The sequence below is a fragment of the Rattus norvegicus genome, chromosome 6 (assembly GCF_021556685.1).
Source record: "Rattus norvegicus strain SHRSP/BbbUtx chromosome 6, alternate assembly SHRSP_T2T, whole genome shotgun sequence".
Taxonomy (NCBI): domain Eukaryota; kingdom Metazoa; phylum Chordata; class Mammalia; order Rodentia; family Muridae; genus Rattus; species Rattus norvegicus.
The window spans coordinates 99,195,235-99,207,804 of NC_141539.1; the positions used below are offsets into that span (position 1 = coordinate 99,195,235).

The 12,570-nt window shown below is 40.4% G+C and overlaps 1 protein-coding gene across 12 annotated transcripts in view; it reads left to right on the forward strand.

Moving 5' to 3' along the window:
* The window catches only part of Syt16 (synaptotagmin 16), a 250,862-nt gene that overhangs the window by 151,979 nt on the left and 86,313 nt on the right, over positions 1-12,570 (forward strand). For 5 of the 12 annotated variants that reach the window (NM_001428632.1, NM_001428633.1, NM_001428634.1 and 2 more), the window contains 1 exon segment: positions 8,847-9,690. In NM_001428632.1, the coding sequence (NP_001415561.1) occupies positions 9,168-9,690 (523 nt within the window). In that variant the 5' untranslated portion in view covers positions 8,847-9,167. 12 annotated transcript variants of the gene reach the window in all.

Consider the following 12,570-nt stretch of genomic DNA (forward strand, 5'->3'; position numbering starts at 1 on the left):
TCTTCTACATGTTGCCCTCCAGTTGAACCAGCACCATTTGCTGAAAATGCTATCTTTTTTCCATTGGATGGTTTTGGCTCCTTTGTCAAAAATCAAGTGACCATAGGTATGTGGGTTCATTTCTGGGTCTTCAATTCTATTCCATTGGTCTATCTGTCTGTCTCTGTACCAATACCATGCAGTTTTTATCACTATTGCTCTGTAATACTGCTTGAGTTCAGGGATAGTGATTCCCCCTGAAATCCTTTTATTGTTGAGGATAGCTTTAGCTATCCTGGGTTTTTTGTTATTCCAGATGAATTTGCAAATTGTTCTGTCTAACTCTTTGAAGAATTGGATTGGTATTTTGATGGGGATTGCATTGAATCTGTAGATCGCTTTTGGTAAAATGGCCATTTTTACTATATTAATCCTGCCAATCCATGAGCATGGGAGATCTTTCCATCTTCTGAGGTCTTCTTCAATTTCCTTCTTCAGTGTCTTGAAGTTCTTATTGTACAGATCTTTTACTTGCTTGGTTAAAGTCACACCGAGGTACTTTATATTATTTGGGTCTATTATGAAGGGTGTCGTTTCCCTAATTTCTTTCTCGGCTTGTTTCTCTTTTGTATAGAGGAAGGCAACTGATTTATTTGAGTTAATTTTATACCCAGCCACTTTGCTGAAGTTGTTTATCAGCTTTAGTAGTTCTCTGGTGGAACTTTTGGGATCACTTAAATATACTATCATATCATCTGCAAATAGTGATATTTTGACTTCTTCTTTTCCGATCTGTATCCCCTTGACCTCCTTTTGTTGTCTGATTGCTCTGGCTAGAACTTCAAGAACTATATTGAATAAGTAGGGAGAGAGTGGGCAGCCTTGTCTAGTCCCTGATTTTAGTGGGATTGCTTCAAGTTTCTCTCCATTTAGTTTAATGTTAGCAACTGGTTTGCTGTATATGGCTTTTACTATGTTCAGGTATGGGCCTTGAATTCCTATTCTTTCCAGGACTTTTATCATGAAGGGGTGTTGAATTTTGTTAAATGCTTTCTCAGCGTCTAATGAAATGATCATGTGGTTTTGTTCTTTCAGTTTGTTTATATAATGGATCACGTTGATGGTTTTCCGTATATTAAACCATCCCTGCATGCCTGGGATGAAGCCTACTTGATCATGGTGGATGATTGTTTTGATGTGCTCTTGGATTCGGTTTGCCAGAATTTTGTTGAGTATTTTTGCGTCGATATTCATTAGGGAAATTGGTCTGAAGTTCTCTTTCTTTGTTGTGTCTTTGTGTGGTTTAGGTATAAGAGTAATTGTGGCTTCGTAGAAGGTATTCGGTAGTGATCCATCTGTTTCAATTTTGTGGAATAGTTTGGATAATATTGGTATGAGGTCTTCTATGAAGGTTTGATAGAATTCTGCACTAAACCCGTCTGGACCTGGGCTCTTTTTGGTTGGGAGACCTTTAATGACTGCTTCTATTTCCTTAGGAGTTATGGGGTTGTTTAACTGGTTTATCTGTTCCTGATTTAACTTCGGTACCTGGTATCTGTCTAGGAAATTGTCCATTTCCTGAAGATTTTCAAGTTTTGTTGAATATAGGTTTTTATAGTAAGATCTGATGATTTTTTGAATTTCCTCTGAATCTGTTGTTATGTCTCCCTTTTCATTTCTGATTTTGTTAATTTGGACGCACTCTCTGTGTCCTCTCGTTAGTCTGGCTAAGGGTTTATCTATCTTGTTGATTTTCTCAAAGAACCAACTTTTGGTTCTGTTGATTCTTTCTATGGTCCTTTTTGTTTCTACTTGGTTGATTTCAGCTCTGAGTTTGATTATTTCCTGCCTTCTACTCCTCCTGGGTGTATGTGCTTCTTTTTGTTCTAGAGCTTTTAGGTGTGCTGTCAAGCTGCTGACATATGCTCTTTCCTGTTTCTTTCTGCAGGCACTCAGCGCTATGAGTTTTCCTCTTAGCACAGCTTTCATTGTGTCCCATAAGTTTGGGTATGTTGTACCTTCATTTTCATTAAATTCTAAAAAGTTTTTAATTTCTTTCTTTATTTCTTCCTTGACCAGGTTATCATTGAGTAGAGCATGAGATAAATACTCTTATCGGAGATAGTAACATACCAGAAAGATCATAAGGGTTTAATATATTTTTACCTTGCAAAACATCCCAAAATTCAGCATAATGTATGTCTGATATTAAATGCCTGTTACACATTGGATTCTTTCTGTGTGCTTTATAAATTTTGTGTAATATAATTTATAGGATGAATTGTAATATAGGGGAATCACTATCTATGATTTATGAATGGGAACATACTGATGCCCAGGTACGTGTCCATGATTTGCAATAACTGAGGGGTGGATTTAAGGCATCCTTGGTTTACACTGTCTGTTTGTCTGTCTGTCTTTCTCTATCTGTCTGTCTGTCTCTCTGTGAGTGTTGTGTGTATGTCTTTCTCTTTCTCAACCTCTCTCTGTCCCCTCTCTTCCTCCCTCCCTCCCTTTCTTTCTGACTCATTCTTCTCATCATCAACTGGTGAATATGTGTTTTAATTATAAGGAAGTTCTCATTTTGATTTATATCCACTGTTGTCCTTCCTCTCTTTGCACCAAAGACAAATAATAAGGGTAGGTTCAGGATTCTGCAATGACAGTATGGCCATATTGTTTCCATATTACTGCATAAAGACTCCTTGATAGCCCTACTTTTTTGCTGTGTGTGTATGTGTGTATGTGTGTGTGTGTATGTGTGTATGAGTGTGTATGTGTGTGTATGAGTGTGTATGTGTACACTTGTGAATGTGGGTGTACACACAATGATGCACCTGTAGGGTAGAGGTCAACATTAAATGTTCTACTTCCATTGATTTTTACTTTACTCTTGGAAACAGCATTCCTCACCAAACATGGATTCACCAGCTTGGCTAGGCAGGCCAGCAAATTAGCCCTTGGGATCGTCCTGTCTTTGTCTCCTCAGCTTTGGGATTACAAGTATGTGATGCTATGCATGACAATCTGGTGGGTACTGAACTCACGACCTCCTGCTTGAGCGGCAAGCTCTTCACTGACTAAGCCATGCCTCCTGCCCCAGTAGTCCATTTTTACATCTGTGAAGTTGCCAACACATTTTGGACAAATGCTTCAGTAAGTATTTCATTTCAATGGCATGTATTTCTACCCACATAACAAATTTGCTTTTAAAAGAAGACACCTGTGGATGCTTCTGAATCCCGTGAAAGATGGATGGCAGCCCATTTTGTAGTTCTTATTTTCACGGCATGCATTATTCATCTCCCAAACCTTCTTAGGCAATTCAAAAGGACGTTCTCCATCAGGCTTGATAACGGTCGGCTTAATTAGCTTCAAGGCCAGTGTGTCAATAATAAATGACTGACATTTTGTAGACAAGGGAAGTTTTCTGACAGCTGCCTGTGAAGAGACACTTTAATAAATCCGGTGTTCTCGACTTTTTTCTTAGATTGTCCTATGAATCATGCTGAAGACTGAGAAGAGGTTTTTCCAAGGTGATTTAGCTTTCAAAAAATGCTAAACATCCACGTGTGGTAGAAGGCAGATTTGTACACGATTTTGACTTAGGATTTGGTAAGCTGGAAACTATACTATTGGAAGCATTTTCTTGTCTTTTAGAATGTAGCTTATTACAGTGTATTCTCCAGGTGCTCATAAACCTTTAAACTGACACGAGCATGCGCACTTTCTACCATATATTTTTATGGTTTTCTACAAACGAGTATTTTTTAGATTACAACTCTTCCTGCCCCCTGTAAAAAGCTGTCATTACAAGAAAATGAGGTAAAAAAGGTTTAACTGACAGCTCTATAGGTTCATTAGCATTTTTTGCTTTCTATATACAATTGTCTTTGGTGGAGATTTTAAAAATATTTGAGAAAAGCACAGAACTCAATAATTTCATATGGAAGGACAATTCTGTTGTTTTCTGCATAGTAATTTTCTATTTGAAATGATCATAGTTACAATTAAAACAGAATTCTAATTAAAGTTAAGATTTTCAAAAGGAACTCCTTGGAAATCCACCACTGGCTTTCCTTTTCTTTGTATTTATCAATTGTTACTATGTCTGTCTTAGATTTCTAGATTACTAAGTATCTTAGATTTCTACATTACTCTGAGACTTTTAGAGGTAGCAAACCTTTCCAGCCCCCCACCCCCCACAAGAATTCATGCGTTTTACACACTCACTCGACACACATACATTTCTGTTTTTTTTATTTTATATTTCTCATAATGATAAATCACCATCAACTACTTTAATCCAGTATTGAGCCCTTTCAAAACTTTCAGTGTATTTTTCCTTCTAATCCAAAGATCTGGACAGAATCTTTGTTTCTTTCTTTGTTTGTTTCTTTGTTTGTTTTGTTTGTTTGTTTGTTTGTTTCCTAATTAATATTAACTGTCAACTTGTGTCAACTTGACACAGCCTAGAATGACACGAAAAGGAAGTCTTAATTGAGTAACTGTCTTTATGGTTTTACGTCTTTATGGTTTATAGGAGGGTGAGGCATTATCTTGACTGATGATTGGTCTAGGAAGCCTTAGCCCAGCATGAGCAGGGCCATTCACTGGGCAGCTGATTCTGGGCTATATAAGGAAGCTAGCTAGGCATGAGCCAGAATGAGTGAGCCAGGAAACAAATTTGTGGTGGTTTCTGCTTTAGATTTCTACCTTGGGTTCTGGTATGACTTCCTTCCATAGTTCAAAGTTTAACCCAAATCAACCCTTTTCTGTTTTCTACCCAAGTTGCTTTTAGACAGAGTGCTTTTTTAAAAAAATTCATAGCAACATAATCTCTCTCTCTCTCTCTCTCTCTCTCTCTCTCTCTCTTTCTCTCTCTCTCTCATGCACACATGCACACATGCACACATACACCACCGCCACTGCCACCACCACAAGCCACTAGCTATAAGAAAGTATTCCAAAGAACTAAAACTGTAAGTACAGATTTGCATTGCCCTTGGTGTGCCCTCTCAGTCAAGTGGACATTTACTTAGGTACATCTCCATGGCTTCTTTGTCTGTACGGACATCCTTTGGCTTTAGGTTTATTCAGTGTGAGCAGTACCCAGTATGGCCAACCAAGTAATGTTCTATGTCCAGACACAGGTGCTGTTCCTCCTTCAATGTTCTAGAATACAACTCAATATCCCCCTCCCCTCTATAGATAGAGATTTGGTCCCCCTTTCATTGCTTCAAGATAATATGATAGTGAATATTAACATTCAGAACTCATCACTGAAAAGGCAGTTTTATTCTCAGTATATCTCACCTCAGCTACTGTACTCTTTGGCCCATCTGGTTTGTTCTTAAATTTTAGAGAATAAAGGAACTTTCAGGGTAAGGGAATTTCACTTTACAGATGATAAATGATAGAATCAAGATGGTTTGGCTTTAAACATGCTCATTAGCACCTTATCCACCTACTCATCCATGCACAAAACTACCATCTATCCACTCATCCATCCGTCTATACGCATACAATATTCATACATTCACCCACCCATTCAGCCATCTATCCACCTACCAACCCACCACCTATCCACTCATCCATCTACCCATATGCAATGTACCTATCTATCTATCTATCTATCTATCTATCTATCTATCCCACCACCTATCTACTCATCCATCTACCCATATGCAATCTATCTATCCAGCTGCCCATCTACCCATTTATCTATCCATCTAGCCTCATCCATCCATGCACATACCAATCTACCTACCAACTTATTCATCCATCCATCCATCCATCCATCCATCCATCCAGCATGTTCAGGACTCCTTCCTGCTTCATGTGGGTTCTGAAGCTGTAACCTATAAAAATATTTCCCAAACTTGTAAAGTACTAATCCATCAGAAGAATATTGACAAATAGATGCAACTTTATAACATAAAGTCATGTTCTAAGTGCTCTGAGACCATGGCTTTGGCTGTAGATGAAGAATTAGCAGACGAAGAAAAGCTAGTAGAGTTTCAATGAAAAAATGAGGCATGCTAGGTGTGAGGGCAACCTGGGAAACCAAAAGTCAGGAAAAATCAAGGCGATTTGTGAAAATACTCAGAATATCAGCATGACTGACATATAGGATCTCACAGGGAGGGACGATAGGGAAGAGTCCTCACTCTGTGGCAGTTTGTTTGGGGTCATCTCATGCTCAGCTGGACATTCTGTTAGAATGAAAGGTGGGGCTGCATGTGTGGTAAGGACAGGAGTAAGTGGCTAAAGCCACTGATTCCTCCAAGAGACCTTCCAGGTCTCAAACACCTCCGAGCACTATTGCTTAGGCAAAATGATTTCTGGGTCAAATGTAAAAGGAATGAAGTCATTCCCACAGCAAAGGCAACCCAAAGTGGTGGATTGTTAAATTGGGTGGAGCAAATGCTGATAGGAAAATGTACTAAACAGAAAGTTTGTGGAATAACACCATTGAGGAGCTTCACCACAGAGCTTTGAGTAGGTTTTATTTATTAATTTTAACAAAATTATCTTATAAGTAATTTTTAATGAGCACTGTTCGAGCACATGATTCTAGTGAGATTTTATTGACTGGTGATTTGCTTTTGGTATGTTCAATTCATATCTCAGCACTGAGATAGAGCAAAGCAGATGGCCTTCATTCTTCATGGATCCTCTATTCCAGAGGTAGAGAGGCAGTGACTCTGAATGAAGGCCGGGTTGTGGGGAACAGAGGGTTTGATGGAAGCTGAGAAAGACAAGAGACTGAATGACACGAGTGGGTGACATGGGAGAACAGGATCATGGGAAAACTGATGGCTTGAAGAATGAAGGCTGATGGGAGATTGATTAGAAGGAACAGAAGGGCAGTGGGTTAGAGAGAGAGAGAGAGAGAGAGAGAGAGAGAGAGAGAGAGAGAGAGAGAGAGTGTCACAGTGATTGAGGTCCTGTAACCCAAGAGGTGAATCCCTACAGCAAAGTGACGTGCTGGGTTTGAAATAACTGAATTTGAGCTTTTGGTGACATATTAATGTAGAGCATGTAGTTATTTGCTTACATCACTTTTATTGTTGTTGTTGCTTTTTGTTTTTTAAAATCGACCTTTAGTAGGGTTTGGCTTTCTGGGAAGATAACAGAAACACAGGGGGCTAAGCCAGGCTTATTTTTGCAGCCAACTTAGACCTTTCCATGTTCTGCTATTTTATTGATGAGTCAGAACTACCAAAGTTTGCACGGCACTGACTTGAATCTGTGAGAGGAGTAAGAAAAGAGCAAGCTAAGCACTGATGATATGTATTTCGGGTTTATAAAAGTTTAAAATTAAAACAGAGTTGAAGCTGGGGTGTACTTCATCAGCCATGCTTCCTGGAATGCAGAAGGCCCCTGAGTTTGGTCCCCAGCACCGTATAGACAAGCTGCAGTGGTACATGTCTGTATTCCTAGCACTCAGGCTATAAAGGCATAAGGATAAGTTCAAGGTCATCTTTGGCTGTTTTGCAAGTTGAAGATCAGCTCACGATCTGTGAGACCATCTCAAACCAACCAACCAACCAACCAACCACCCAATATACCAAGTAATCAATCCAAAGAAACCAAAACCAACCAAAGAGACAAAGGTAGTGATGGGCCAGCCTTCCCAGCAGGTGAGTATAAATGGGAATGACAAGAAGCATGGAACACTGAGTGGTTGCACATACACTGTGAGAGGAGGTCAAGTGCTATACAGTGATACATGAATTATTCCGTTCAAGAGGAAAATGCAGAAAGCCCAGTTCCTCCTTAGCTGAAATGCAAGTTCCATAGGACAGAGGCCTCAGGGTTACCTTTTTCCTGGCATTCTGCCCAGTACTTAATAGGTGCTTGGTCAGTATTTGTTATTTGTTTACTGAATGAATCAAGGCACCTATGAATCACTAACGAGAAACTTTTAAGGGAAATTAAGCAGTTGTACTAAAGGCTAAGATCAAGAGGCTTGAAGCTTCAGGAATGGAGTGATTCAGAGGGGGGGATGTTGTTATCATAGAAGCAACTGATAGCATTTATCCTTCACTGGGATAGCAATGGGATTACCTATATCCATGTATAGATGTAAATCTGCCCAGGCTTGCGTTTGCACATGAGTGTACAAATATAGGCACAGTCCCTTTGATCATCACCGTGCCCTGCTGTTTTATGGGTGTCCCCAAGCTACTCCTTTCAGACTCTGATCTTACGGTACGTTTGAGAAGACATGCAGGTTACAGAGGGCCAACTTCAGGAGATGGGGACACAGACAAAGGCAGAAGACGCTAAGGAAGCTGCATGATCCATTTGCCATGCACACATATTCAGTACGATTTCTCCCCAAGAATAGACACCATTTCTAGAGATTGCCTAAAACTGTAAAACTCTATTTTTAAGATTTGTTGGAAGCGTTGAAATTCCAGACACATATTTCCTTTGAGAGGATAAACCTTTGTGTCTCAAAACAGAGATGCCTGTTCGTTAGCTCTCTGGGGTCTGCATGTTTGTGCACGAAACCTCCGGTTTTTCTTGCATTTTGAAGTGTCATGCCTAACTGGCTGTTCCCACAGATTCCTTTACTCTTCTCACATTGTTAAACTGGTCTATGGGGAGCGACTTCTTCCAGTCCACATGACTAGAATCTGTTGTTGCAATAGAAGTTGGGCGTGAGTGTGAGGAGGTGTACAATCGTGGGTAGAACCCACATTTAGATGTTCAAGGTCATTTTATTTAGCCATCATGAGAGTTCAGTATAATCTTTCTCTGTCCCCCAAATGCTGCTTGATATTGACTACAGGTATCTGGTGATGGGTCCACAGTGTGACTTTAACAGGTGTGAGCATGTCTCTCCTCTGTTTCAGCTGAGACGTGTTGAGAGTGAAATGGTCACAGCCACTAAGAGACCACCACCCTATCAAACACAGTTGCTCTGTTCCCTGCAAAGACCTACTCCATAGACCTTGGTGCAAGAACCAGCATGCTGCCTGGTTTTACTTACTGCCAACGGTGCTTACGTACTGCACATGTTTTCTTTATGTGTACATTAATAAAGTTTTGCCTGTTATAAAAAAAAACAGAGACCTCCAGTTAAATTTCTCCTTATGCTCATGCTATATTTCACGTACGTTCAGAGTTCTGGAGGAACCAAACAAGCAGACTCTGGAGACACGAGGTAGTTGGTCATGGTGTTGGTCATGGCATCTCAAGATGTCCAGAACTTCTTCCAACCTTTGTCCTCCTGGCTCTCCCGAGTTTATGAAGCTCTCCAGCAAGCCGGGGATGCCTTATCTGCTTCACTGGTTCTTCTTAGCAAACACGATTCGGCACTGAGTGATAAGCCAGAGCAGGACTTAGATGCTATTCAGATTCAGGAAACCTGCTTGGAAGATGGAGAACAGGACAACGATGGGGGTCCAGAGGAGACAGGCTCCCTGTTTCTTGAAGAGGACCATTTCTCAAGCTCTAATAGTGATTTGCGGGACTCTGTCCAGACGGCAAGCCTCAGACTTGGTCAGCAAGCCAAAGACTCAAGCACTGTAATTTCCCAGTGGCCCAATAAGATCCCAGGTGGCCCAAAGCCCCCACATGTGCTTTCTTCTATCGCTGAGGAGGAACATCACTCTGAGGGGCAGAGATGTGACCTTCAGCATGGCTCTGACACCCAGCTTCCCGGCTCTTTAGAAAAAGTTAACGGAAGAAAGCAAGGTAAGCTGGTCAGTACCATTGTTCCTATGCTCCTCTAGATGCCTTGTAGGGTTCCTCTCTGGTTTAAGTATTGATTTTAAGCATTGGTTTTACCCTTTCTTTGCTAATTACACATCCCCTCGTTCTGGCTTCTGATTGAGAGATACAATTCATAGGAATATTTTTGTTCTGTGAAGCTTTACAAGATCCATGTTTTGGGCTCCATCTTTCAAAATAATAGTTCTGAGCAAGTGAAAAAGCTTAAAATGAATCCGAGGGTTCTGTTTGAGAAGTCCCTGCGCGCATGCCACAGTTTTTAAAATATCTTTAAAAATGTTCTCCCCCCCAACCCCCTCCCTCTAGGTTAGGAATTTCTAGATGTTACTATATTATTCAGCGTGAAATCCTGTGCAAACAGCCATACTTGTTTCAGAATTTGTAGTTGATAACACTCCAAGAATACTTCTCACAGCGTCTGACTAGGACGGGGTGTGCGATGCCAGTAGATGGGAGATCTTTGAAATAGGACGCTTTCATTTGCTTTTAGCCTGGAATGATAAGGACATAGTTAATAAGAGTCGCCTATGATAGATACTTTGTTGTCAGAACTGAGCACAGAGCAGGGCTTTAATAAAAGTGTCGGGGTTGGGGATTTAGCTCAGTGGTAGAGCGCTTGCCTAGCAAGCGCAAGGCCCTGGGTTTGGTCCCCAGCTCCGAAAAAAAAGAAAAAAAAGTGTCATGGATATAATACAAATGTAATCATTTCTGGGAAAGATACTGGCATGTGTTTCGGCATACATTTCCCATGGCTGCAATCTTCTAGCACGTAGAGTGGTCCCAGAGACAGAGGTGAATGGTAGACTGAGGTGAGGGGTTAGGGGATGTGTGTGTGTGTGTGTGTGTGTGTGTGTGTGTGTGTGTGTGTGTGATGTGTGTACTCACATAGTCCATATATAGATTATTCATACACAGACAAAGTCATTAAGTCCTTTCTTGTTGGAGGGAGCCAACATTTCTAGGATACCATACTGTCTCTTTATTTTCAATGATTCTTCCTAGTGTCGCCTTTTAGATAAAGGTCTTACCAGACACATGGGATCTTGGTGGATAAGGAAATAAAATATTTTATTCTTTACAGCACCTTTTCCTCTCTCTGCATGAGCATGACACTGAGCTGGACTTCCTCAATTGCCCGTCATGTTTTTTGAAACAGAGTCTCTCATTGAACCTGGAGCTTCTCTATTTGGCTAGACTAGCTTAATCAGCAAATCCTGTCACTGCCAGTCCCAATACTAGGGTTATAAATGCACACCTAACCCAGCTTTTTACGTGGGTTCTGTGAGCCTAGACTCAGGTCATTATTATGCTTCTATAACAAGCAATTTAAAGGCTAAGTCCTGCAGCACCCCATACAATGCTTTCTTAACTCTTACGGAATGAAATCCTGGAATGAGTTGGTGAAGTCAGGCAGGCTAATATTCTTTTTGAAGCAATAATTTCAAACGACTACTGTTTTGAGTCTTCTAAAATTATTTGTAATATAGTTGGTAGAATTTTAGATTCAAATTGAAATTTCATTCTGATTTTAAAGAATTCTTGCCTAATTTGAACTGTGTTTGAAATTTACATAGATTTGCCTTAGTAGATGTCAGGCAGTGATTTATTGGGGGGGGTTAATTTTCATAACCATAAAATATGAATGCAAACATTACTTGGGCCCAACCTTCAAGTCAGATGACAGAGGCTGTGGTGTTGCTCTCCAGCTGTGCCTGCCATGGTGAGTGCCACCTTAGCGGTGATGTGGTAGGACTTGGCACAAAGAGAAGGAGTTCTTCTGAAGGAGCCTCTCTTAGTATTGTCACAGCGCATTGCTTATACTCCACCGTTGGGAAGACACAGAGTTTAGGTGTTCTGATCTTAGAACACAGTTCTTATTCTGATTACAAACATGATTTCCACAAGATGAAATTACCTTAGCCTTTCTACTACTGTTTTGTTACCGTTTAGAGTTTCTTATAACCACTGCCTCAAAGAAGGTACAGAACAGTTTTATTATCTCAAAGAATTCCTGGACTTCTTTCTGTAGGCAATCCTCACATCTGTCTACCTCCACACTCTAGTGAACACCAGCTGATACGTTTTTATGAATCATTATATATGCATGTATATAGTCCACACACATTAGTAGATTATTCATACCCAGACAAAGTCATTAATTCCTTTCTTGTTGAAGGGACCCCCAACATTTCTAGGATACCATATTGATACCAAAAGATACCAAGTAGAGTACATTGTATGAAGAAAAACCACTCTTAAACACAGGTTGAAGACGTTCTTCTTGGCCAGACTGTCAAAAGAGAATACTAAGGTTGGTTAAACAGTTTTTCTGCCCAACTGAAATGTCTACAAGAGCCCTCTTGTCTGCTGTCTTGCAGTGGGTTGCACTGATTGGCTTTGAGATGTTGAACTGGACGATGTAGCAAATCCTTCTTGTCAGGCTGCGTTGCTGCTTTCCCACATTGAGGAACATGACTGGCTGGTGTTTTGCTGAGGACTTTTCATGGATTGTTATCAGGGATTCTGATGTGAACCTGCCTTTCATGGTGCTGGGAAGGAAACCCAGAGTCATGGACATAATCGACCGCACTCCTTCCCCCTCATATTCTTTATTACTAAGTATTAGTTGTTGCTGGTATTTTTGATTCAACTCTAAATAATTCAACAAATTCCTCTTTAAAAACCAAGCAGGCGAATTGTCATTGCCAGGTGCTTGCAGAAATGAAAGGAAAACTGAAAATACATTCTCTGCCCTCTGGGTTTGCAGTTAAAATGGGAAGCAGGCATAGGCATGGATATGCACGCAGGTGTAGGAAGACACAGAGTAAATTTGCACCAGACTTA